This window comes from Porites lutea, chromosome 4, assembly GCF_958299795.1.
Source record: "Porites lutea chromosome 4, jaPorLute2.1, whole genome shotgun sequence".
NCBI classification, from domain to species: Eukaryota; Metazoa; Cnidaria; class Anthozoa; order Scleractinia; family Poritidae; genus Porites; species Porites lutea.
This window is the reverse complement of record NC_133204.1, coordinates 14218531-14244963: the sequence shown is the minus strand read 5'-3', so window position 1 is coordinate 14244963 and position 26433 is coordinate 14218531. Positions and strand designations below refer to the sequence as shown.

Here is a 26433-nt window from a genome sequence, read left to right as displayed (position 1 = left end):
TAAGATACTTAAACGTTTATTTAGGATTCCCATTAATACATAAACCTTTACATTTACTACCGAATTACAAACGCTCTGGGTTTCCTTTGGGCTAACTATTTATTCTCACTTAAGGTGCGATTGCTAATTTGTAAATAAGAAACCTAGCAGGCGGAATAATTTGTAAAATGCATTTTTGCTAACTTCGTTAATTGTCTGAGTGCGTTCTTTCCGGATTAAACTGCGATTGTGTCTCCAGGGCTTCTATGACTCAAATGCTTAAAAGATAATGCAATCGAGAATACCATAAAGCTGGCTTCATTTATGTCTTTGTTTCTTTGTTGCTTGTTTGTTTTTTTTCTTTTTGGCTTCCAGTGTTGTCCTGTCTCCATCCCAATGGCCTCTTGTAAATTTTACAGAAATAGCCCTCTTAAGTCGGGGACTGTCTGCGGGGTAAAACTTTTTCGTAAAATTTGCGGTATTCGTTATTGGGCCAAGGTGCTTCTAGTGGTATTTCTCATGCTTTTTGTGGCTAGTGGTTGCCTGACAATCAAACTATACGTTCGCTTTTATGCATTTTACGTTTAAAACCGTAATTCGCCCGCGGAAACTTTTTTTTAATCAAAGGTCTGGAAGTAGCAACTAACAATTTATTACTTTTGAGATATTTCTCTGGTGCAAAAAAGCAATTTTGAGCAGTTCTATCCTAGGATACTTTTTCAGTGAGGTTTAAACTTGGTTCAGAATGAACAGCGCTTGTGGATTTGGATAATCTCGATTTGCTATGGCCACCAATGTCATGTTGCCATTGCTCTCAGAACTCAAGTACTTTTGTTTGTAGCGCTTGCTCTCGAAAAACGTATAACCCCAATACTGGTAAGGTACAAATTGTGCTTCGTCAGGATATGTTGAGTCAGATGAAGTTTTCTATAATATAGACAAATATTAAAATATTAAAATATTATAAAATGACATAAGTATACACACAGCTTCGCTTTCCGTTATAGGATTACGAAAATGTCCCGGAAGTTTTTCTTTGATTAGCCAGTTGTTTTTATGTGTTGGGGAGGCTAGGGGTGCAGTTGTTCTTTTGGTGGTGATTACTTGCTTTGGGACTATACAGTAAATAAAACTGATGACGTCAATGGTGCAGCAAAATTAAGTTTGAGTTGTTCTGATACTGAATACAAAATGGCGGAACATTTCACTCGTTTCACGAGGAAGAAATAGGCGAACTATTGCCTCAAAACGGCAAGAACAGCAAGAAGAGATTGCAGAACGGAACAACGACCCTGTATCTCCTAAACTTGCCGATAAACATGCACTATCAAAGATGAATTTAGCATCGATAGAGGTAAGCAAGTTGTAGCTTGTTTTCAAACTAGGAATTATTTTTAATGAATAATAAAACAATTATTGAATTCGGCCTCCGTACCATCTGAAGAATTATGTGGAGATCTCGGAGGGTGTTATCCGCCGAGGCCCCAACACGCTCGCAAATCTCCTTAATTCTTCAGATGATAGTCAGCCTCATTTTTGTTTTGTTTTTTTTTGGGGGGGGGGAGTGGGGGGAGGAGGGAAGCTGGGAGGGGGAAGGAGTTATATACTAACGCTTCAGTCTAAAAATTATATTAAAATGGACCCACTAAATTCCTTCGCCTTATCATACAAAGTACATAACTTTCTTGCTTACTTAATTACTTAATTATTGGTTTTGTTTTTGTTTTTGTTTTTGTTTTTTGGGCGGGGGGGGGGGGGGGGGGGGGGGTGTGGGGAGGGAAGCTGGGAGGGGGAAAAGAATGACTTATATACTAACGCTTCAGTCTAATAATAATAAATAGTAGATTTAGCCAGGGCTAAAAGCGAAGCTCCCATTAATAAATTTATAATTGCCAACGAGGCAACCGAGCTAATAAGCGAGGTTGACTCGGCGGCAGATTATAACGCCGCGCAATGTGGGCAAAACCCATCACATTCTGCGTAACCCTCTGAAATTTGCATTTTGACCATATTTGGGTGTAAGTAAGACCCCATATTTGGGCAGTGACGTCATGGTCTTGTATGTATAACTCGTGGTTTGAGATTGCGTGGTCCAGTGTGCAGCTGTTCGTTGTCCATCGGAGAAGGTCGATGACCTGACAGGTGATCAAGTTTTAATACGATTTCTAGTTTGAAAAGGCTATTAGTGATTTGGTTTGCTTTATAAATTGCGTTTGAAGCAGCAGCTGATCAAGGAATAGGGTTTTACGCTCAAATTTTTGTCAGAGCCAGCTTGTTTTTCGCAGGCTTACATTCGAGCCAGCGTGTTTGCTTTATACATTCTCTATTCAGAACCAGGGTTTGCAGTGCTCTCTTTTCCTTTGTAAATTGAATTTTAAGCGGTAGCTGATCAAGGAATAGGATTATACTTCAAATTTGTATTAGAACCAGCGTGTTCTTCGTAGCTCGATTCGCATTGAACCAGCGTGTTCGCACCTGTGTGTTTGCCTGTCAATTTCGAACGAGGTGTTCTTTCGTCGACTGAGACGTTCTGAAGACTTACGAGAAGAGAAGCGAAGTGATTTATTTTTGCATCTTTTAGCAGAAAAAAATCCTTAAACGCCAGCGCCGCGTATTAAATCAAGACAAACACGTGGTTTCCATTGCTTGATCACTGCGAGCGTTCAGTCGCATACCAACTTTGTCATGTTTCATGTTTACTGCTTCATGCTGATTGTATCACTCATTATTTGTGGAAGCAGTTGCTCCATAATTAAACCTCCGCGTTCTTGTTTAAGTGACGATTTACAATTACACAAAATTAGATGTTGTGGCCCGTGCTTATATACGGTCACCTATTACAAACGGAAATATGTGTCTAGAAGAATTCCGTATGCTTCAAATGGTAGTTTTAATCCTTACATAATAACAAACAAGGAAGCACATTTGGTCAATGAAAATCCAGCATTGTCAAAGGATTCAAACTCCCGTAAATCTTCCCAAACCAAACCACATTTACAAGAACGTTTTGGTAAAGAAATATCGCAGTCATTGCCTCGTTCATTCATCCCCGTTGAGCAAATGCATTTGAGGAATTACTGCCTTGATTTTGCAGGAAAATTCTCATGTGCAGTTGATTGTTTTATGGAGTTAAGCTGTTACATTTTTAAAGATGCTATTGAGTCTGTGGAACGTAATGAATTTTTTGAAATGTTATACACCGCATGTGTGCAAGTAAATAGTGGTGAAATCCTTTCCAACCAGTTACATTCAGTCCGAGAACCCGTTTGGGCCTGGATGAGACAGCACTGTGCCTCTTTTACAGGTATGTCAGATAATGCTGTATTCAGTGACATATTCCAAATCAATACATTTGGAGAATTAACGTTTGGTTTAAAATCATTATTTCTTATTCAACATACCAATCATTCCATTTGTTCAGAATGTAACCAGGAAATCGCCAAATCCACAGATGTTTTTGTCTTGTATATTACCTATCGCCATATAAATCAGAGTGGTTTTGAAAGTTCTGTATCAGAAGCTATGCTGCCAAACATCAATAGACTTTTTTGTGTTTACTGCCAACATCATTCTGGAAGTGTTGCTTCACTTCGACACTTTGTATGCCTGCCAACCTTTTTAATGATAGAATTGTCACCTGATTGTATAACTCAAATGTTTTTTCCACATGATATGGAAACCTTAGGAGTTTCATATTGCCTCAAAGGAATTGTTAGGTGTTTAAATAGACATTTTACTGTTGCCTAAAAAGTGAGAGCGGTTGGATCTATATTGATGATTTGTGTGTTTCTGTAAGGCGTTTCTTATCCTTTCAAGAAGTATTGTATAGTTATCCAGATGGCTGGTTTTTTGCCATATTTCAAAAGTCTGAGTCTGTAGACATCAATTTACATGAATTTGCAAATCAGACCTGTAATAGCTTCACCATAAATCCAGTTGTTTGCAAATCAGTTTCAAAAGACTCTTGCAGTACGAAAGAAGTGAAGTTAGACCAAAAAGTCACAAATTATAAAAAGGATAACAGAGTCAGATGTAATAACTATATGAAGTGTTACAGAAAACAGCCAGAAGTCAAGGCAAAAAATAATGCATACATGCAGAAGTACAGAGCTAAAACTTATTCTGAACTTGACTTAAACGAAAGGGGCAAATTAGAAATACGTAAAAGAAATGAAAACCAAAGAAATGATTTAGTAATTAAATTTACAATGAAGCGGAAAAGTCAAAGCATTAATTCCTCAAGTGATACATATTATGCAGATGAAAACATTAAACGACCTAAACAGGAAATAAGAAAAAGGTCTTCACAAACATCTAGTGAAGTGAAGGAAAGAAAAAAGTTGTACATGCGGGCATACAGGCTCAAGAAAAAAATTCAGATAGTAGTGTAATGACTGAAGGAGTAACAAGTCTGAAAAATGGAGTTTCTAGCCAGAAAATGTATTTATCTGAGTTTAAAATAAGTAACTGTGGAGAGCTTCACCAACAAGAGTGGGCAAAACTGAACATGCAAAAGTTTCATGATTCGATGAAGATAAGAATTTCCTTATGTCAAGATAGATAGCATGTGTTATTGTGTTAACTATAATGATGATAATAGGGTTATTGTTGCTGTCACCGTAAGCACATTGATGATCATGCATCCTGAATTTGTTTGCTTTTCTTTCGTTTAGTAAACAAGTATGGGTACATCCAAAAAATATCCCCCGTCAAAACCGCTGCAAGGTCCAGACATGATTGGTTTGACTTTCACCTGCAAGTTTCACCGACTAAAGTGCAAAGAGTAGTTGGATTTGACAAAACAAAACATCCCAAGATCAAGAACTTCCAAGAAACCAAGTCTCCCGTCTTGTTAAAGAACCTTCTTATACCAGATGATGAAGACAACGACTGGCTTTTCAACCAGCAATCCTATGTTTCGCAGTGTGCAAATGCTGATGTACCATTCTCCTGTGTACCAAATTTTGTCAAGTCAGAACGTTCCGAATTAACATCACAGGAAGCGTCTGATGTCTCTTTACGAGAACTGAAAGAAATGGCGCCCAATCAGAAAGTCAACGTCCATGCAACTCTGTCAATGGGAGCCCAGGAGCCAAACAAGATAGAAACCAAATCCAGTCAAGCTTTATCTGTCAAAGAAGACTGCATATTGGAAGACGAAACGGGCACAATGGAACTCCACATATGGGAACCGTTATTTACACAACTGAAAAGCAACAAGGCCTATTACTTTCAAAACTTCACACTACGGTATTATCAAGGATCAAAATTCCTTAGCACCAACAGGAATACAACTTACAGTGAGGAAACCACAACTCTCAAAAAATTAGTGGGTCCTTGCATTGCAAGTCAACTAAAATATGTTGCCAGTTTAAGCATTTTTAGTGCATGCCAACTTTGCAAAAAACGAATTGGGAATGAGTCAGGCGAGTCAGTGAGATGCCAAAACTGCAAAGTGCGACAAAGGATCATCAACTGCAGGCGGGAAGGCTCTGTCAAACTGTGTATTCAACACAAGGAATCGGAATTGTGGCTCACTGCATTTACAAATGAAATCGAAAACCTCCTGGGCCCAGTTGTTCGAAAAGTGGATAACGCTATTTACCGGATAAATCTCTATCCAGTGGATAACGCAATTGATTTCCATAATACTTATCCGCCGGACAGTGATATATCCGGTGAATAGCGCTATCCAACGTTTGAACAACCGGAGCCTGAAGAATACAACAGCAATTATGAGCAGCACCATAGATGAAATAGAAGATGCCCTTATGAGCCTAAAGGATGTCAAATTGAAATACAACTCCCAACGGAACATTGTCAGAGAAGTACTAAACTTGTAATTTCCACAGGAAGTACTGTGGTACTAAACAAATCAACCATTTTGTGGACAAAGTTAAAGAATTTCAAAAAGATGACATGTGAACTCTAGTGAAACAAAGTGGAAAAGAAACTGTTATTTAAGTTCGTGAACAGACCAATACAATCAAAGCGTTCATAGTTTTGTTACCTACATTTTTTGCTATCTATAAGAACGTTATAAAAATTTGATATTTATTACTGAGACGTACTACGAATTTTAAAAAAAAAAATTCGTTTGTACAAATTCAATTGTTGTATTTGTTGTTTCATACCATGAAAGAAAACAACCATATATGCACTTAATACATTGATTTCAATAATTTCAAACAAAGCACTGCTGAAGTGTAGACAGTAGACACAGCTTGTTATTAACTTGTTCAAGTTCAATTTTCAAGGATTGATTACCTAACGTTTATCGTTGAAATAAAATGAAATTTGCCGTGAAGATTTGCTACCAAAGACGCTTTAAGCTTCTGTGACCAGGTTAACCTAGAATGTACCAAAGTTGTTGTTTCAAACCCCTCAGGGAGTTACTCAACCAATAATTTGGTATAGGTGAACCGCCGAGGTTTGAAACCCTGACCCTGTTTAGGACAAAAATATCCTTAAATACATACCCTCTTAGGTCAACATTGCCAATTATATACTCCGTTTAGGATAAACGAAAAAAAACTCCGTCGTGTTTAAAGCTATTTATGAATTTATTGCCAATTACTGTAGAGTAAAAATACAATAGGGGACGGAGAGGTCAAAAACCATACCCTGTCCAGCGGCACATTCCCGTATAGGCAATATAAGGGTGTACCACCCCACCCTTTTACAGTCCCTTTACAATCTCCTGTATTAATTCTTATTTTGGCTTTATTAATAATAGACAAATCAATTTCAAACCCCTAAAATTGTCCACCGATTCACAAAGGACCGTTAGGCACATCCCACAAAAGGTTATCGAATTTGCCTCGTTGGCACTTGCCGGAAGGAACCCCTAGATTATAATCGAACAATAAACTTGTAATCCACGAATCAGTTAACTTAACGGCACATATGTGACTTTTTAGGGAAAGCTAAGGCTAAGTGATTTTAGAGTGAAAAAAAAAAATCTTACATCGAATTGATAGCCGTGTATATACACCCAAAAAATAGCAATCATCTTCGATCACATTTAAGAGCCATAATGGCTCTTGATCACAGTAGATTAGGCCTAGAAAGCGAATTCTTGGAAAACAAATCAGGCTGAATTTTTGCGTTCGTCAAGTTTAACAAAATCTTGCCAACAGTCTGGGTGCGTGTAAACCAACATTTCATACTTTTTATACATCACATCTGAGGTGAAACAGTAATATGACTGAGGCGCTGTTTTTGTCATACAGACCTCAGACAAAATGAAGTATTTCACAATTTTTAAAGACGAATTGCACTCATTCACTATTCAGAACCGTACGAAGCACGCGTGGGCTTTAAGCAAAACCGTTCAAAAAATTTCCAAAATCACCTGTACGGCCAGCCGGTTCTCACTTTTGACAAGCACCAAATTTTCAGTGAACATTAAAAGAGTTACGCTTCAACATATTGTGTTATTTTTTTTATTATTTAATGGTTTTATAACGATGTGTAATCTTAAAAAGCGTTTGATACGCGCGGCATTTTGAGTACTCCTGCAAGCGATGTTTATGAACGACTGAAAACAAACGGCAAAGCGATTAAAATTACAAGAGACTACTAACAATCAATGAAAGAAATGTAATTCGGTGAAACATTTACAGAGACAACAATTTTCAATTTTAAAGCGTCTCTAAAAATCCTGAGTCTTTAAGCTTAAGCTTATAGCTGTTAGTCGGCTTCCTGGTGTTTACTGTTTTCAAAGCCAATGAACTCGAGTCAAGAAAATCGTTCCAAGCTTTCTTTCTACAACCCAAATTGTAACTAAATACTCTTCGGAACGTTTTTCTTTCTATTTGCAGGAGGTAAAAGACAGTAAAAAACATCACAAGTTGACAAAAAACTCTGTCAGCTTCAGCTGTCAAAGTAAACAAGTTTCAAGACGCTGTATAAATTTTCTGCATGAACTCACCTGTCAAATTTTGACCAATCAGAGCCTAAAAATTGCAAGCAATAATGACGTAAAACTTGTCAAAACTCAAACTGTGCATTTTGAAAAACTAAAATTGTCGTATCGTTTTCAGAGAATAAACAAATTAGACCGCGATTACTCGCATCGGCAAATTTTATTCTTTTGTTTGTCACTGGAATATCACATGCCAATGCTTTTATCCCATCGATCCTATTCCATCTTTGCACGCGCTTTTTAAATATCTTATTCCATCTGAAACGACAGCGGGTATCATGAATTAGGTCCAGTCCTTTCGTTTATTGGTCGGTTACTTCCGCCGGACCTGTAATCTGTTTTTTTGAAATTAGTGCTGAATGAACTTCGTTTTGAGAGAAAATTATTCAAAATTCTCGGTATAACACTGTGGTCATTCCTGCCCTATTTAAAACGGAAATCAGCAAATCAGCAAAACACAACATCAGACCAGCAGTCATTTCCAATCTGCAACGTTCACTTCCCTCATAAGGTAATTTGTGTTCCCCAATTGGGGTTTTAAGTTTCTCAAACAGAAATTGAAAACAATGCTTTAGCAAAATCTTGTAGGGAAAAAATGCATTGTGGAAAACGTGAAAGTCGAAAGTGCTTCCATGGAGACGTCACATGCAGGAAATTAGTAGTACCCAACCCTCTACCCAATGAAAGCGTTTAATTAATCACAAATAACCTTACCACAGCCTCTATTTCGATATTGTCGTTTGAGTCGGCCTGGGCCGTCAAGACGTACTGTTGTTTATTTTTGTCCTTGACGAGTATACTGACAGAGTCCTCATTGATTTCACTTGTAGTTATCACAGCTAATTAAAAAGAGATTAATCTGAATTTAGTGGATTTAACAAAAAGGGAGGGAATAGAGTTTTTTTTTTTTAATGAGAAGGATCACTCTAGCCAACATGTAGCTAATGCACCTATCAATGTAAATCCCGTGTGGGGGGGGGGGGGGGTGGGGGGGGAGTGCGGGCAAGGGGAGGAGATGTGATGCCTGAGACTATTCCCCCTGTCCGGCTTTTGATCGTGCGAAGCGACACCGGGGTCGGGACATTTGACTTTGAACGACAGAAGCCTGGTATCAATTCAGTAGCGGTTACCAAGTCCGTCCCTCGAGGCTTTCTGAAAGTCACGCTGTTGGAGAACGGGATGAAGTTTTCATTTGTTTTAATCGCCATAATCCGATACTTTAAACTGTCATCTAAACAGATAATGTCTATTTTGAGAAAGTTTTTATCTTCAAGTTCCGATCTGATTGTAAAACTCGATTGAAATCGAATTCCACCATGAAAGTCATAGGATTTTTTACGGGTCACTGACCAGCTGCGAAAGAAGACAATTGCGGGAGTGTTTCTTCATGATCGCGAAGCCATTCGCCGATTGAGTCACTCGCCGATAGATAACTCCGACGTCAAGAATATAAATTGCAAGTAACCAGCTACAAATACAGGCTGTGCAGCCATTCACTACAACAATCGAGGCGGCAGTATAGCTTCTTTCCTCGTTCAGCAAAACCAGCTTGTGGCTTCAAACAACTTCACCGAGGTAATAGTTTTTCTCCGTTGTTCTTACTTTCATAACTGCTCCAAAAATCCAAATTCACAGTAATTTCGACGGCTGTCACTTAAAAATTCTTTTCCTTCACATTATCTGCCAGGTCGTGTAAAATCCTAGAATCCCGATGAGTTTTTAAAAAACTAATGTTCATCGCTACAATGTTTTGATTTTTCATTCATGCAGTCCAGGCGAGTCCGTTCGCGCGTTGACAGTTTTGATAGACGTGTGACATGTGAATAGCGGAAGTCCCCTGTCTTCTCCGCTTTGTTCTAGTTGGGGAGATTCAACGAGATTTTGTGGGCGTTTTTAATAAAACAATTATTCCACTCGCGCTTGTTGGATATGAGATGATAATAGCCAACTCGGCGCTACGCGCCTCGTTGGCTATCTATCATCTCATATCAACGCGCCCTCGTGGAATAATTGTTAAATAGACCCCCCAAAACATAAAACTGTCACAGGGAAAAAAGGAAAGACGTTAGCAAACGTGAATACAACCTCGCTTACGTTTATCATCGCGCAAGCATGGGCACTAAAATCTTTGACACAAATACAATCCTCTAATGTCCCATCATAATGGGCAAACACAGTTTAATTTCTCTCTGTGTTTTGCTGCGCAGTAATGTACCTTAATCTATACCTACCGTTGTCTTTCGAAGGACACAACGTATTTTACCGAGATCTTGATTATTTAGGATATCACAAAAACCGAATCTAATAGTTGTTTTATTATACATTGTTTCGAAGAAAACAGCGACAAACAAAACGCCGTAAGCTACTTAAATTGATATTGTTATTGGAAATCATGTATTACGCGCGCAACATACAGGCTAGATTAGTCAGTTATCTGCTAGCAGATAAGTAACTAATCTGCTGGTTGCGCTGATTTCCAAAATAGCTATAGGCTCTTAATCAATGAGGAGAGAGATAGTCAGTACAATGTATAATAATAAAATGAATAGAATACCGCATTAACTTCCGCTTATAAGCCCTAGAGTGATATAACTTTCTAAGGGGTTTCAGGAGGGCTTATAAACAGGGGGACTGTCGTAAAAAATCGAATTTATTTCAATACAACCTAGAGCGGGGGCTTATACCCGGATTTTTTTTTTTTTTTTTTTTAAAGGAAGATGGGCCTATCGCCGGGGAAGGGGCTTGTAATTGGAGGGCTTATAAGCAAACTTTCAAGGTATGTAAAGAATTGTACATGATAAACTACCAAAACGCAAAAAAAAAAAAAATCAAACAAACAAACAAACAAAAAAAACCAGAAAAAGAAATTAGAGCACAAAGAACACCTACCTGTTTCATCTTTGAAGGCTCCGTTACAATGCACATTGTGGCCAGCTGGATCAAGCTGCACCAAACCATCACTCTGCCTGCTAAAAATACTCCACATGCGATAATTCTTGTGTGATTCAACTTCGTATGGTCGATGGGGCCCAGGGCTGCCGATTTCCAAACTGATAGCTATAGGCTCTTAGTCAATGAGAAGACAGATAGTCAGTACAATGTATAATAATAAAATGAATAGAATACCGCATTAACTTCCGCTTATAAGCCCTATAGTGATATAACTTCGTAAGGGGTTTCAGTAGGGCTTATAAACAGGGGGACTGTCGTAAAAAAATCGAATTTATTTCAATACAAGCTAGAGCGGGGGCTTATAAAAATTATAGGAAATTAAAGCACAAAGAACACCTACCTGTTGTATCCCTGAAGGCTCCGTTATAATCCGCATTGTTTTCAGCTGAAGCAAACTGTCGTAATTTAATCTTGTGGTAATTTGTGTCAGGTTGAACTTCGTGAGGAAGAATGGACCCGGGTAGGCGTAGCCTTATGGACACAGGGTTTATCTTGAGGGCGCGATCGTTTTCTGTTGGGTGGCCACGGTCAGAACGCATAGCGCTGTCCGAGATCGCTTCTACTCTATTCTGCCTGCTACGACAGTTCCCCATCGAATAAACTGTTTTCGATAAAACTGAGTGGAAATGCAGATGTGCACCCGAATTTAGAGAAGAACTCGGAGATCCGTTTCCAGGAAACAGCAAGGATAAGGATGTTCCGCGGCCGCCTCTCCTTCACTTAGTCGAGGTTTTTCTTTGAAAAAAAAAAGTCCTTAATCAGTGAGTGTTAAAATGTATTCCTCCACTTCAAACTTTTGGCACGATAATTTCTGGGATGGCTTTAAGTAGATCCAATCTCAATAGGGATGCTTCAGAATTCTAGTCCTGAGCGTTTTGGGTTAGAGGGGGTGGCAGGGAGATTAGGGAACGTATTTCCTGCAATGTACTGATTTAATTTAATGACCGCTCTTAGGCCCTTTTCACACCCCGAACTTAACATCTGTCACGATGAAAGACTGTGCCAAATGAGCGAGTACATACTTTTTAAAAGATTAAAACATAACTAGCAATAGTTCTCACTACATCTGCCCCCACCTCATTTTAGAAATCACGTTTATTAATTATTTTTGAAATAAGTCTTCTAACGTTTGATACATAATCTCTTTATTTCTGTGCTCTTAGGTTATGACATCTATAGTGATTAGTGTTAAACACTGACAATAGTGATTAGGGCTAAGCACTGACACAAAATGGTTAGCTTTCATTAACTGTTAGGTTTGTCACTATAGAGCACTTTCACTCAAGTGGCCTGCATCTGTGCTAATAAATTGGAACAAAAGAAAGCATTTACATGAGAAAAAAGTTAAACTTCGAGAGGATTTTCTTGGTACACCAATATGGCCGCCGTTTCATGATCATTGTTTTGGAACGCCAATATGGCCACCGTGACGTCATGTGAAAGCGCTCTATAATATGTAAAACGACAACATAGCTTGCCAAGTTATGCCATTAAGTTTTGAAGCAGGCGTAACATGAAAGATTTCAGCTGTAGCATCCTAAAATATGGCCAAAGGCCACGTGTCTAACGCCCCCTAGAATATTTTTAAAATTAGACCCTCGGAAATGCATTTTCCTGCATCAGCTCCTCCATTTCCTTCCGTCCGTTGACACTTGTAAAAGAGACTGTCGATTACAGGTTGCCTTGATGTGGGATATTTCTTTTATTCATGGCGACACCATGAATATAGATGAACTGTCCACGTGGAACGAACTAAGCTGTTTCTTTCCTTCAATCGTTTGATACCAACCTGGCACTGCATGGCAAGCGTCTCTCAAGATCTCCATCGGGCGGTAAATCAGGAGCACCCAACGCTCGTTTCCTCGTTAATACATTGAAAACACTTTTTAGCCTATCCAGAGTACTTTTAGATCTCTAGAAAAAACATTCTGAGCGGCGCTGTAAAATTTGTATCGTTAGGTCATCCTAGGGGAACTTGAATCTTTTCGAAATTACAAGGACTTAAGTATTATTTTCCCCAAAATTCTAGATGAAATTTGACATATTGCTGAAAGTGAGAGCTTTTCTAATTCCTCCCTCTATCACATTTTTGAATCCAAATTTTAGGTTTCCTTTTTTCTATGAAAAATAGCCTAACTTGGGAAGTAAAATGCGAAAATTAAACTTCAGTAAATCGTAGGGAATTTATTAGATAAGCTTCGAAAATTGTAAAATTAATGAGTGGAACGGTCATCTAGAAATTTTTAGCCGTCCTCAAGTCGTAGAAAATTCTAGGCAATATTTGCTTCTCCGAAATTTTAAAGAAAACATTCGTTGGGTGCCCCTGGTAAATTTGTTGAATGATATACCTTAGTCTTGAATAAAACTTGTAAAGATAATTGAATGTTATGAAAGCAAAGAAGGTAGTATTCAGCAGAAAATGTTCAGTGAAAATTCATTATAAGAATTATTTATATAAGCTTACATTTTTTGACACGTTTGTCGCAATTAACAGCTCGGGTGAAAGTGGTTTGGAACAGTAGCGCGGATGACAATTGTTTTGAACGGATAGCTCGAGCCGTTCGAACGGATGACAATTTTTTTCCACCGGACAGCCTGAGCAGTTCGAACGCGAACGGATGACAATTTTTCTCGAATGGATAGTCGTTCGGAGGGATGAAATTCCTGTTTCGAAGGGATAACCAGTGCCGTTCAAATGGATGACAATTTTTTTCCAGCGGATAGCCTGAACCGTTCGAACGGATACCAAATCTTTAGAAAACCCGTTCACAACTGTCAGTAACACGAAATTCGCGGGATTTGTGTTCGCGGCGCGCAATGCATCAAGGTTGGCAATGGGCCTTTAAAAGCGGAATTGATATACTATGTCACGCTTTGTCGCGGGCTGGCGTTGCTGTAGTATTCCATTCAAGTCTCTATACTCTACACAGACGACGATCTCTCAAGGCATGCAGGTAGAAAGATATTGCGCCATTTGCCTGAGTTTGAAACACCAACCTTATAACATAGCATAAGAACTTTATTTAAGAGTAAAATGTATTGATTTAGCTGTACAAAATATAAGACAGCTAATTGGGGACGCCGGAGACTAATCTAAAATTCATAGTAATAATGATAATAATAATAATAATGATAATGATAATAATGATAATAATAATAATAATAATGATAATGATAATGATAATGATAATAATAATAATAATAATAATAATAATAATAATAATAATAATTTATGATAATAATAATACTTACTACTAATTGGGCACACTAATCTAAAATAAATAAAAATTCATCAAGAGAGAATCATTCTCTCTTGAAATCATTCCATGCGAAACCCTGTCGTTTATCAGACCGCAAAAAAAGTGGTGTTTTGCTAACTATTCAAGTTGTTATGTAAGTTAACCAGGCACGTTTTCGCTGCAGTTCACTCAACTTTAAAATTTCTAGACTGAAATAACACCAGTTTAAAACTTCACGGAGTCAGATCACTAATTAAAACAAAAAAATAAGTGTTCTAATAAAATTTGCGTAAATTTGGACTCGTTGAAATGCTTCTAGTAACTACTAACTCACTTCCCGGAGTTAGATAAAGGCTTTTAATCGTTCAGGGAAATTGAGGCATTGGTGATTTTTCAATTTCTCTCAAAAAGTCGAGGGGTGGTCTATTTTTTGAGGATTAAGGCCTATAGCGACAAAACTTAAGTCAAATAATGACTCTCAAAAGTTTATGCGATTCCGAGTAAAAGGATATGTAAATTAGGTCACGTGACCTTAAAAGGCCATTTTGCGCGAAGAAAACTTAAATTAGAAATGGCACCATTTTATAGCAGCAGTCAATCAAAGAAATTGCAATCGAACATGTCCCTAGATGAACGACTAGACACCTGTGCCCGGGCTTTGTTAAATAATTTATGGCAAGTGTAAATAAACGGAATTTTGCACTAGTACCCAGTCCCCTTATCAAACGATTTTCGAATTTCTTCCCTGTCTAAAAGATTAACTTAAAAGGCCCGGACACAGAAATGATGTACCCACTAGTCTCATAACTATGACGATAATTGCAGCTTCCAGAAAGTAATTAAAAGTGGTGCCATATTGCCAAAAAGTTTTTTGTGTTAAAAATAGCCTTAAGAGGTCACGTGACAATCGAATTGAATGGAGTGAATCCAATCAACATTCAAACTATTAAACTTATAGCCAGGAAGTGTGTCCTTAAAGGGGCTATGTCAGCTGGAGAGCATGCGCTCTGAGGTTATGCAAATTACTTTCAACTGTCAAAATTCTATTGTTTTTAACGCGTGACTTTCTCCATCTTCTCTGTCACGTCCAAGGCTCCGAATTTAGAGAGGTTAACAAGCGAAATGGGTTTAGATAAGGGATATTTCGATAGAATTTACGGAACGTTTCTTCTCTGGTTATGCTAGATCAAGAATAAAATTGTGACGACAATTTTACTTGTAGTTTTGAAGTAAAAACGCATGCCATTTATAAAATAGAGCGCAAACAAAAATTCAACAACAACATAGTCTTATTCAACAAAATAAATCGAAGTTGTATTTTACAAACGAGCTACAAAAGACACTAGACCGAAGATAAAGACCAAGACTGTTTCAAATCATTAACAATTACACTTGTCTGTCGCTAGTGATTTTATAATTTAGATGCTGATAGAACAAGAGACATCAAGTCTTTGTTTTGATCTTAGGGAAACATACATTATCGCGCAAAATTGTTCGATCGTGCCGAATCACTGCGACGTCGAGAAAAACAGAACCAAGCATCATTGGGATACAAATCCACTATAAGCAGTCCGTTAATAAAAAGGGAAAGTAAGCTCTGCTATTTTCCAAAAATATGCTCGAACACAAACAGTTCAAAAACATGGCATTTACAGGATCTAACTCGTACTAAGATGCCTCTCCAAGTCCGTTGAGAACAATCTGGACGAGCATACGGTCGTGTTTATCTTTGCTGTGAATCCAGATAAATACAAGAAGGGATCTAGCCGAATTTTATGATGTTTCCTTCGCCAGGAGTTTAGTTTCGTCACGAAACTCATGGCCTCATGCTCTTGTAATCGTTTACAAAAAACGGCCGCCGCCAACTCGATAGCCGCTTCATTATAAGTCCACATACTTTGAGCACAAGAAAAATCCAAGAGCCAGCAGCCTCTAAAATAACTCAATAGATTTGTTCTGTGATCTATAGGGAAGATTCCATCAAAGATTCCATCACTCATTGTGGAGTAGCCGTCATTAACTCTGCCGTTACAACGGCCGCTGATAAGAGGACACAGTAAATCCAGGTAAAAACATGCCATAGGCAAACAATTTCAAAATAACGCCAAAAAATTATTCTGTAATCACCATAGAACGATTCTTAATACAAAACTTCGCTAAACTATCGAACGATGGCTGAGATTTAGACAGATAAAAACAGCCTTCCAAAATCTCCGACAGAACTTGAAAAAGTCGGGCCGACTTTTTCAAGTTTGTTTTCATTGGCTCGCGCATGCGTGTGGGGTGACATAGCCCCTTTAAGCTATTTTGTGCTATACTGAACACTTAAGAAGTTAGACCACCCCCCATCTCCCCCTGTTTTCATTTCTTGAGCGGCCTTTGAATGAAGTTTTATCGTTTTAAATTGCCAAGTAGTAGAATGAGTTGATTTTTTTTGCTAACCCGGTTTTCAAAACTCCAGTTATAATTATTTTAGACTATATAAAGCTTCGACTTTAAACCTTAAAATAATTTGATCAAAAAGGGTTAGCTTTTTTGTTTTTCTTAAGTGCCGCATATTTTTCATACGAGAAAGTCACGGTTCGAGGTTGCCCGCTATAGTGGGAAGTAATTTCATTTGCTTTTATTGAAATGGATAGATGAAAATTGATCCCTCTTTTTCATATGCAAATCATGTCCAGTGACATACAAATCATGTCAAAGAGAAAGTAAAATCAACTATTAAAGCTCATTCTTAAGTCGCGGCACAAGCCGATTAATAAAATGGATTTAAAAGAGAAAGATACGAATCGCTCTTACTGAAAAGAAAACAACAACTTAATAACAGCCTGCAAACCACTGAGCTGAAACTTATGTCATGTTAGGCCCCTTTCAAACATGGAATTTCTTATGAGTGGCGAACACCTATTTTAGTCGATGAAAGTAATTAAATACGGCAGTTGATTCAGACGTCGGATCTGATGGTGCCGAATTTAACTCCGTTAATTTTTGTTGTAAATATTCCCAGTCTCTAGAAAAAAATTTTTATCCAATATGGATAAGGGTTTCTATAATTGATGCATTATATTCGCCACATGTGAAATGCGACTTCTGAATCAAATTTTAAACCTAAGTCGAATTTCCGACTGTTTCAGTCGCAGATTCGACAAAGTCGTATTTGATTTGAAACTGTCGAATTTAGTTGATTCAGACGTCCCATCTCAAAGTAGTTACCTCTCGAATTAAATTATCACTTGTGAAAATCGACGATTGAGCTGAGCAATGATAACAGTGTCCACTATTCCTAAAAATACTGGTAGATACGCTATGACACATACCGCATTTTTTATACTCCTTTAAACTTTGCTTTTTATGTTACTAGCTATATGCTCCACACAGGTAAAAAAGAGAGATTTGAAAAAAGAAAAAAAAAAAAAAGGTTACTAGAACTGATGACGTCAAGTCCCTATTTTGGTCATGAAAAAATTTAGAACATTACTTTCCCGCAAGTTTTCTCGGTCGAGTGATAAAAGGTTCACTCTCTACAGCCCTCTGTCTAGTCTCCCGACTATAGTTCGCTCATGTTCATTACCCTCTTAAATTTTAAATGCCGGACGTCAACTGGTTATTTTTAAATGCCCCAAACACTGCTAAAACCTTAAATATGCTATTTGTTTTAACTCGTTAATGAAATATTGTCACAGCAATAAAAAAACCTAATTCGGAAATAGTCATGTGACTGATGACGTCATTACCTTAAATGTGACATGGGAAGCTATTTTATGGCAAATGTTATCTTGTTGTGGTCTGACTGTCTTCTACGTACATAATTGTCAAAGTTATAATTAAGGCTCTTAAAAATTGCCTCAAAGGATTCTTGGAGATTTTTTTTTATAATAATTATAATTTACTTTTGTAATAATTATTATTATTAATGCCTTTTGAATCTAAAGAATCTATTCGCAGATCAGAGTGCATTCACTAGTGGATCAAATCTCAGCCAGTGTCTCTTTGAGAGAATCACAATCCGCAAACTTAAACCTAGAAAATAATTCTCTTATTTTACTTAAGTGAATGCAAAAACCGTCTTCAAAATCCTTTGAATCCACTCGGCGTCGATTCAATGGACTAAATCTGAATTGGGAAACTCGGATTCGAAACCCTCTCAGGGTCTGGGTTGGGGTAAGAGATCAATTTAGAAAATAGCCTTCCTGTAAAATATTTGGATCAGGGCACAAAAGCCTTACCATCCTATTAGGATTGCCTCTTTGGAAAAATCAGAATCCGTCGTGTTTATGAAATTAACAACGTTAAGTTTGCAAACGCCAACTTTAGCCATAAGTGGCCTTGAAGCATAGCAAGGCACGACTTAATAGACATTGGCCACTTGGAAAATAAAACAGTTTATTTGTCTTTGGGAACAAAGCGTTTTATATCTAACAATAGTTTTTTGTAGTTTCAATTTTATAAAGAGATAGTCGAAGAGGGTCCGTTTAAAATGCTGAATTACAATTATAAGAACATATCCACCTCAAACACTAGAGAAGAAACGGTCCTTTTAAAGGAATAATCTGCAGGCTCAAATGTGCAATAAAGCAGCCAACATTAAAACGGAAACAAAATTAGCTCACATAATAAAGGTGTTACTTACAGTCAAACCAGGTCAAGCGTTCCCGTCGATAGCAAACTAATGAATTCATTCATGAAAAAATGATTTCGTTTGTTGATTCAATAATCCATTCATAAAATGAATAATCCAACAGTCAAACTGGACCTCGAGTCAATAATTAAATGTTGATTTGGTTTATGAACAAAATCTACCTGTTTTTTATTCTTGTCTGTTGAGTTCAATCGTATTTGCTTACCTTTTCCTGCCGTTTACGATTGCGTTTTTAATTGCCTTTAATCAAAATAACAGCCAAAAGAGACAGACCGCAAACACGCAAAGAAACTGACAAAGGCCGGGGATCGAAATCCACCAATCACCGCACATTGAATCAACAAACGAAATCATTTTTCCGTTAATGAATTTATTAGTTCGTTAGCGACGGGAACGCTTCACCTGGTTTGACTGTAATCTAGTGTGAAGAAAGAGACATTATTTTGTCTCTGCCGCTTCGCGCTTGGCTAGATATGGCCTAATACTAAGCCGTTTATCGGCAAAAACAATCACAGAGACAAAATGAAACGCGTCTGCAAGTGCATTTTACGTTTAGTCTGCGAATAATCACCCTAGACAATTCAGTGTCGTACTTAACTAAATATATATTTATTTAGCTAACAATTTCTAGGTATTAATTAAATTAGGGAGCAAGAATTGTTTGAAATGAGCCCTCAAGGTAAGCACGAAGCGTGATACATACGTACATATATATATCCTTTATTATCTTTCCTTGAAAAAGGCTTTTCAAAGATAATTACACAAAATATGATTATAATAAAAAAGGAGTACAGTAAATACATAAAAAAAGGATTGGTTAAACTATCTAATGATATTGCGACATGGAATAAAAATAACTCGGATTGAAATACTCAGAGTGGGTCGTCTCAATAACAAAAATATCCTCATTCAGAGACTCTTCTTAATAACTTAGAAACCAGCGTTAGACTTTAAGAGGGAGATAGAGTTGCTTATACTGTTGTTACCTATCACTGGTTTATTTCGCGATGTTTTGTGGTAGTGGTAGTTCTAGGAACCAATATTTTAAAATGGCGTGTGTAAATGCTATCGTCCTAGGTTTTGACATCAGTGGAGAACCATGATGTTAAATAAACGTCTTCTACTTACTCTCTCTATATATGTAATAAATAAGTTGACGATATCATATATAGAGAATTCTTGGTTTGCAACCACGTTACAAGGCGGCCATGTTGGTGTCAATACAATCGAATTTTTCTCGAAGTAGAGCTTAGTTCCCAGAGGAGAGAAATGCTTTTGCCTCTTGACCACCAACATGGCCACCGTGACGTCACGTGCAAACCAGCAATACTCGGAAGTGAACATTCTCAGATCTTTTAGTCCATGTTGCCATTCCGACTGTACAGTAAAGGGACGTATTGTGAGATACAGTCAATTTTCTCCTATTACAACCTATTACATACTTTAATTTTTATCTGCTATTGCATGAATGAACTTTATTTAAGTATCAGAGTGTTTAGCTAATTGTGGACAATCAAAGATTATTCCCAATGAAAAACAAAAAAATTAAATAGAAATGCTACGAGTGTTAAAAATCTATTTTAAAATTTACAATCATTTTGAAGACAGGAAAGGTTCTATAATAAGAATCTAAAATCTGCACTATTTACAAATTTAATTAATATCGCTTAGTTCCAAGAAAAACGGATATTCAGAATATTCAAGAATGTATAATTATTTAGTTAAAAAGTGATAAAATTTCATTGCAAACGTGCTTAAGTAATACATAAGTTACAATTGATGCACGTGCCCTCAATAACAGAAGTCAAGTGTTCCATATAAAATTCTCCAGCGAGGGTCGCTGTCGATCATTTGAGGATATACTTTGGACCAAAGGTAGGGGCCCAGGTACCTAATAGAGTGCTTTCCATATCGTGCTGTTGAGTTGTGGAAATTAAACGCATTGCTATACGCATCTTTGAATAAGATATAGATATTCATCTTGTCGACGTTGAACATCTGGATATAGTTTGGCTAACTATCTTTCACGGGGCTCTGCCACGAGACACGAACAAACTTAAAGATATATTTCCAACAAAAATAAAAAAAAGAACTATCATAGCAGAAATGATCCTGTTTTGTTACTACTGAATTTCACAGCGTTTCTTTAGGAAAATCAAAATCCTGATTCCTAAAGATAAAGACGGATTCTTTTTCATTTACGTTAATCCAAAAACGGATTGGAAGTGCTTTGAATGCTGTGGCTGGCGACGACCCAAACAAACAAACGAGAAACGAAACTTCGAGGGGTGTGTCGCAGTAGGTAAGGTTAGGGACTATTAAACGGGTCGGCAAAGCACGAAACCCACAGAAAATCAAAGGTGACGGTTAACGGTGATTTAATTCCAAATTCCAAAGACCAAAATCTATATTTGTATTTGTATTTATTTATTTGCCACACGATTACAACAATTACAAAGAAATGCCAAAAAAAATGTAGGAAAAAATGGCGAGGAGGCCTAAAGGAAACTATAGAGCTTATGTTAGTTAGGCCTCCTCAATTACAATTTTTCGAAGATGGCATAAACATTACGGCGACGGATACAAAATAATATCAGGTGGAAAATAAAACTAATCAATATTACGGAAGTTTACAAATAATGTTGAATATTAAAAGGTGAGGAAGCGTTGATGATGTTGGTGTTTAAGGTGTTGTAAAATTTAGGTCCTTAAAAAACGGAAAATTGTTTGGTTCGAGTACGACAGAAAGGCAGACGAAATTTACACGAGTTTCTTGTATTATACGAATGAATTTGACTTTGTAAAGTAAATTTGCAATGAAATTTTAAAGGTAGAGTATGGTTTGATAGGAGTACATGAATAAGCCTAGTTGTATTAAGTATATATCATGAAATTTTAAGATACCAAGATTTTGAGAGATTGGATCAGTATGTGCATCGAACGTGGTTTTAGCTATAGTTCTGATCACCCGTTTCTGTAAAATCTCAAGACGAATAAGGTTAGTTCTGTAAGTGGAGGACCAAACTAAGTTGCAGTAAAAAAAAAATTTGGATAGACTAGAGAAAAATATAGTGTTCGCAAGGTTTTCGTAGATAAATAGAAACTGGCAATAATTCCTGTACATTTAGAAACTTTATTGGCGACATGTGAGATTTCAGATTTCCAATTTAAATTTTCATCCATGATTACCGTCTCCCAAGAAAACTGTTTCTTTTAAACAGTTTAATCTATAGACCAAAGATTGACCGTAAACTGAAATAGCAATACAAAAAATCTCTATCAATTTGGCGAACGAGCGATACTAAGACAAATATCGCGTAATCAACAAACTAAAGCTCGAAAACGGTAATAAAGCGATTCTATAACGATTAGGTCGATAACAAGACGGTAAAATCTAATTAAAGGCTACATAAACTAAAATTAGACAATAATTCCATAAATCGGATCTTAATCTTTGTACTATAAAGCAAAAGTGTGGGCGTTGCTCTAACAGGCGTTCAAATCCGCTTTCGCTCAGGAAACAATTATAAATCAATTAAGCTTAAATCTGTACACTTGTACAGTAACATTTGTGTACTTTTGCCCACAAACTAAAGAACGAAACTAAACAAAAGAAATCACTAACATATCGGTCCCGCTTGTACCAAAGGTTAACACAAAACCACAAAAACGATGTCACGACGCGAATACTTCTTGACTTTCCTGACCAAAAGGACGCTAACGCGCCTTTTATACCCGCGTGGGGACGCCGAAATATCTCATTACAAAACCAATAGAAAATCAGGTAAACATTGTAACTACGCTAGTAACTAGGATCAAAGCATGAGAATCACGAAATCAATGAAAGGTATTCTTCTTATGTGTTGTCCTTTACAAATCCGGTCTTTGAAATTCATGGACGATTAATCTTTAGTGATGGGTTGACGGCTGAGTGATGGGGAGGGGTCCAGTAATAGAAAGCGTTAAATACCGGCAAATATTTACACGGGCACGAAACCGTCGCAGCCCTATTAAAATTGCTATGGTAAAAGTCAGTATTCGTTACTGGGCCTTATCTCTGAGAGACAGCGTTCCGGCAAACACCAAAAGCCATAAGTGACCTTAAAGCATGATAACGCAAATTTGATTGCCAATCTTGGAGGGGCATCTCACAGCATGGGTACAAATGTACAAAAGCGAATCTACCCAGAATAGAAAGGTCTAATTTATAACCTTTTATGGGAGTAATCTGCAGGCACAGATGTGAAATTAACAACTGAGTCTCTTAAGCGGGAGCCAAAATATTCTGAAGAAAGGAGTCGTTTAGTCAGGCACGGATCCGGAGGAGACGTTTGTCTCTGGCACTTCGCGCTCGGCTTAGTAACGCCGGTTATGTACAATTTACTAGGCTAAAACAAAAACAACAAAATTTTAGAGAAAACAAGGGGTCTAAAAGAGTATTTTACATTTTATTATTTTTTTGTGCTGGTCTCTGCAAAACGACAATAGGTTATTAATATGTTAGTTATCTGTATTATTCTCTATCTTTCTCTCCGATCTGTAAAACTTGAAAAACCGACTTCCCTTTTGCCCTTGTGCAAATAAAACTCCCAAGATAATTCACTGTCTTAAGGTGTTTCGATACCGTTTTTCAGAGGCCATACCGATATTTTTTAATCAGAGATACACAAAAACGCAGTACATGTAAAAGTCCAAATTTTAAATGAAGTTGCACTTAGACAGGTGGTGAGAAAACGGGTTAGTTTTTAAGATCGCAAGAACGAAAATACACTAAAATTTCCTAGCATCCAAATATGATATTGAGCAGCATTCTGACGCTACTTAAGAATAATTTGAGTCATTTATTACGCTTTTATTAAATAATCTATCACAGCTATTGAAAATTTAAGATTTGAAATATCTTTTCGTTTTAGTCGAATTCAAACACACAGAATTTTTTACTTTTTACGGAGGTTATTTGCTAAACACCAAACTTAAAGTTCCTAGTGTTGGATTTTCAGTAGCTAGATCGCGCAAAATTAGGCGTTTATCATATCGGGAGAAATGGCCATTGTTCTCGGGACATTTACTTACAGTCGGTGAAAGCTTTTAGCTCTGTCATATCGCTTATTGTTATTCTAAAATGCTGAAAAGGAGTTTTTTTTTCATTGGTTACCATGAACGCGCGCCAATACTTTTCATCGTGGAGTAGGCGGGTGAAACTAACAATAGGCCAATCTCTCTATTGTTTTCCCTTTTGTGAGGCCAGATCACACCTTTACGCATTTTAATTACTCCTTACAGATAACTGACTTAAAGATGAGTCGAAAATTTTAGTTTCGTTTCCTCGCACTATAGTTAGCATAGAACTCAGCATTAGATTTTAAGAAATGCCAGTTTCCTAACTAAACTTATTACTCTTCTAAAACTCTTAGCAGACATTTAATGCGGAACACGCACTGCCGTAGGGAAAACAGAGCTTGGAAAGATCAAACTTGCTAGGAAAGCCGGCATACATTATTTAACATCGCGCGAATATGGTAAGATCAGAGTCAATTCCGAATTGTCAAGGTAAATCACAGTCAGTCCGTGATAGAGTTGTTTACTGCTTCCTATCACTGAGTTGTTCATGATTAACGCCTTAGCATATGATCGTATATTCAAACAATATCAATGATATATACGTATATGTTGACCATCACTTAATATCTCTCAAGGTTCTGCTACGAGACACGAAAAAACCTAGACATTTGTCCAACACTGGTTAACAAAACTTGGAAACAACAAATTTTTTTTTAAAAAGCTGTACATCAACAACATGCAAATACGAAAAACCAGAGTCCATTCCAAATTGTTAAGGTAAATCACAGACAGACCGTGATAGAGTTGTTTACTACTACTTATCACTGAGTTGTTCATGATTGACGCTTAGCACAGGATCGTAAGAACCAATATTAATGACATTTACGTACATGTTATCGTCCTAACTATGGTGTAAAAGGACCGTCTTTTACTTACCCAAAACGCCCCAGCAACAAGCAGTCTTTTTGTGTGTCCTTCTACTAACCCACCTACTTCCTTGAATACGGTATAAATAGCATTTATGCTTAACCTGATTTAATTGTTTTTTTCTACACGCTTTATGGTTCATCCAATCACAAGGCTGCTCATCTCAAGGTTGTCTATTTATTATTATGGTGGGGTCGGTATGAATGTGCAGCATTTGTATCTTTCCTAACAAAAACTTACAAAATGCACGATAGGAGCGCGAAGGAGACAATGAGCCATCTTGGACTAATGACGGACCCATAAGCTGTCACTTGATGATATTATACTAAGAGAATACGCGGAAGTAAACATTTTGATCTTTGAGTAATGTTACTATTTCGGTTGTACAGTAAGGGACTTGTGAGATACCGTTAATTTTTTCCTGTTACATCCTTCTATTACATACTTTAATTTTAATTTTGCTGGGTTTACGGTTTGGGAGTGGAGAGGGGGCCGGTCAGTAGAGAACGTAATTTCGGCAAATATTTGTATACGAACACAAAACATCTGAAGTCCTATTAGTATTGCTATGGTAAAAGTCAGTGTTCTGTAGCCTTACCTTTGAGAGACAGCGCTCGCGAACGCCAACAGCCACAAGTGAACCTCAAGCATGATAACGCAAATTTGATTGCCAATCTCACGGTATGGGTACACATGGACAAAAGCGAATCCACCCAAAATAGAAAGGTCTCATTTATAACCTTTTATGGGAGTAATATGCAGGCACAGATGTGAAATTAACCTCTGAGCCTCTTAAGCGGGAACCAAAATATCCTGAATAAAGGAGTCATTTAGTCAGGCGCGAATCCGGAGGAGACATTTGTCTCTGGCACTTCGCGCTCGGCTTAGTAACGCCGGTTATGTACAATTTACTAGGCTAACACAAAAACAATAAAATTTTAGAGCAAACAAGGCGTCTAAAAGAGTATTTTACATTTTAGTATTTTTTTGTGCTGGTCTCTGCAAAACGACAAAAGTAAAGATTTTCTCTGAATAAGAGAGTTATTTAGTCAGGTGCCAATCGGGAGGAGACATTTGTCTCTGGCGCTTCGCGCTCGACTTAGTAGCGCCAGTTATGTACAATGTGCTAGGATAGCACAAAATCAATAAAATTTAAGAGAAAACATGGCGTCTAAAAGAATATTTTACATTTTATTTTTTTGTGCTGTTTTCTACAAAACGACAAACGTAATGATGTTTTCGAAAAAGTGAAAAGACCAGAAGCTACCAGAAAACGGTTATTTTCTTTGTTATTTTCTCTCTTTCTCTGTAAACGTGTGTCCTTGCGCGAAGAAAACTCCCAAGACATTCACTGTCTTAAGCATGTCAAACAAAGCGTTGCAACAATTTCTTGTGATTAATTTCTTAGAACTGAGAGAGAATTTTTGCATCAAATCACGCTTTTCTGTCTTTCTTGTTGGTTTTGCTCCCTGCAGTATTTATTCAAAGTCTTTATATGCAGAAGCGAGCCCTCGATGAATCAATTCGGAGCGAAATACTTAAAGTAATGTTGAAACAAATACACGGTTACGGTTCTTAGTAGCTTAAAAATCAGCATTCGATTTTAAGAAAGCCAGTCTCCTTACTGATAAACTCAGCCCTTCTAAACTCTTAGCAAGCAAATGTGGAGCTAGACGATCAGCAGACGTACGGGCGGGTAAACAGAGCAT

General features: G+C 37.3%; 2 protein-coding genes across 2 annotated transcripts; one reads left to right on the top strand and one right to left on the bottom strand.

Annotated features, from left to right (window-relative positions):
* Positions 1–24787, bottom strand: LOC140935046 (uncharacterized). The gene is made up of 5 exons (XM_073384581.1): positions 24734–24787; positions 11199–11593; positions 10796–10972; positions 8621–8745; positions 1–906 (listed from the first exon to the last, which is right to left on the bottom strand). The coding sequence occupies exons 2-5, from the start codon at positions 11449–11451 to the stop codon at positions 709–711; spliced, it is 753 nt and encodes a 250-aa protein (XP_073240682.1). The 5' UTR covers positions 11452–11593; positions 24734–24787; the 3' UTR covers positions 1–708.
* LOC140932825 (uncharacterized) lies at positions 3040–5904 on the top strand. The gene is made up of 3 exons (XM_073382332.1): positions 3040–3283; positions 4653–5409; positions 5832–5904. The coding sequence occupies exons 1-3, from the start codon at positions 3040–3042 to the stop codon at positions 5902–5904; spliced, it is 1074 nt and encodes a 357-aa protein (XP_073238433.1).
* Positions 24788–26433: the final 1646 nt, after the last annotated feature.

What these genes read in the sequence shown, in the direction of transcription:
- LOC140932825 (XM_073382332.1), top strand. Translation starts at nt 3,040, where the DNA reads ATGCATTTGAGGAATTACTGCCTTGATTTTGCAGGAAAATTCTCATGT. An exon ending in GCACTGTGCCTCTTTTACAG is followed by an intron (nt 3,284 to 4,652) that starts GTATGTCAGATA and finishes TCTTTCGTTTAG; the next exon opens with TAAACAAGTATGGGTACATC. An exon ending in ATTGGGAATGAGTCAGGCGA is followed by an intron (nt 5,410 to 5,831) that starts GTCAGTGAGATG and finishes TAATTTCCACAG; the next exon opens with GAAGTACTGTGGTACTAAAC.
- LOC140935046 (XM_073384581.1), bottom strand. Translation starts at nt 11,451, where the DNA reads ATGGGGAACTGTCGTAGCAGGCAGAATAGAGTAGAAGCGATCTCGGAC. An exon ending in AGCCTTCAAAGATGAAACAG is followed by an intron (nt 8,746 to 10,795) that starts GTAGGTGTTCTT and finishes CTTTTTAATTAG; the next exon opens with CTGTGATAACTACAAGTGAA. An exon ending in ATATCGAAATAGAGGCTGTG is followed by an intron (nt 907 to 8,620) that starts GTAAGGTTATTT and finishes TCTATATTATAG; the next exon opens with AAAACTTCATCTGACTCAAC.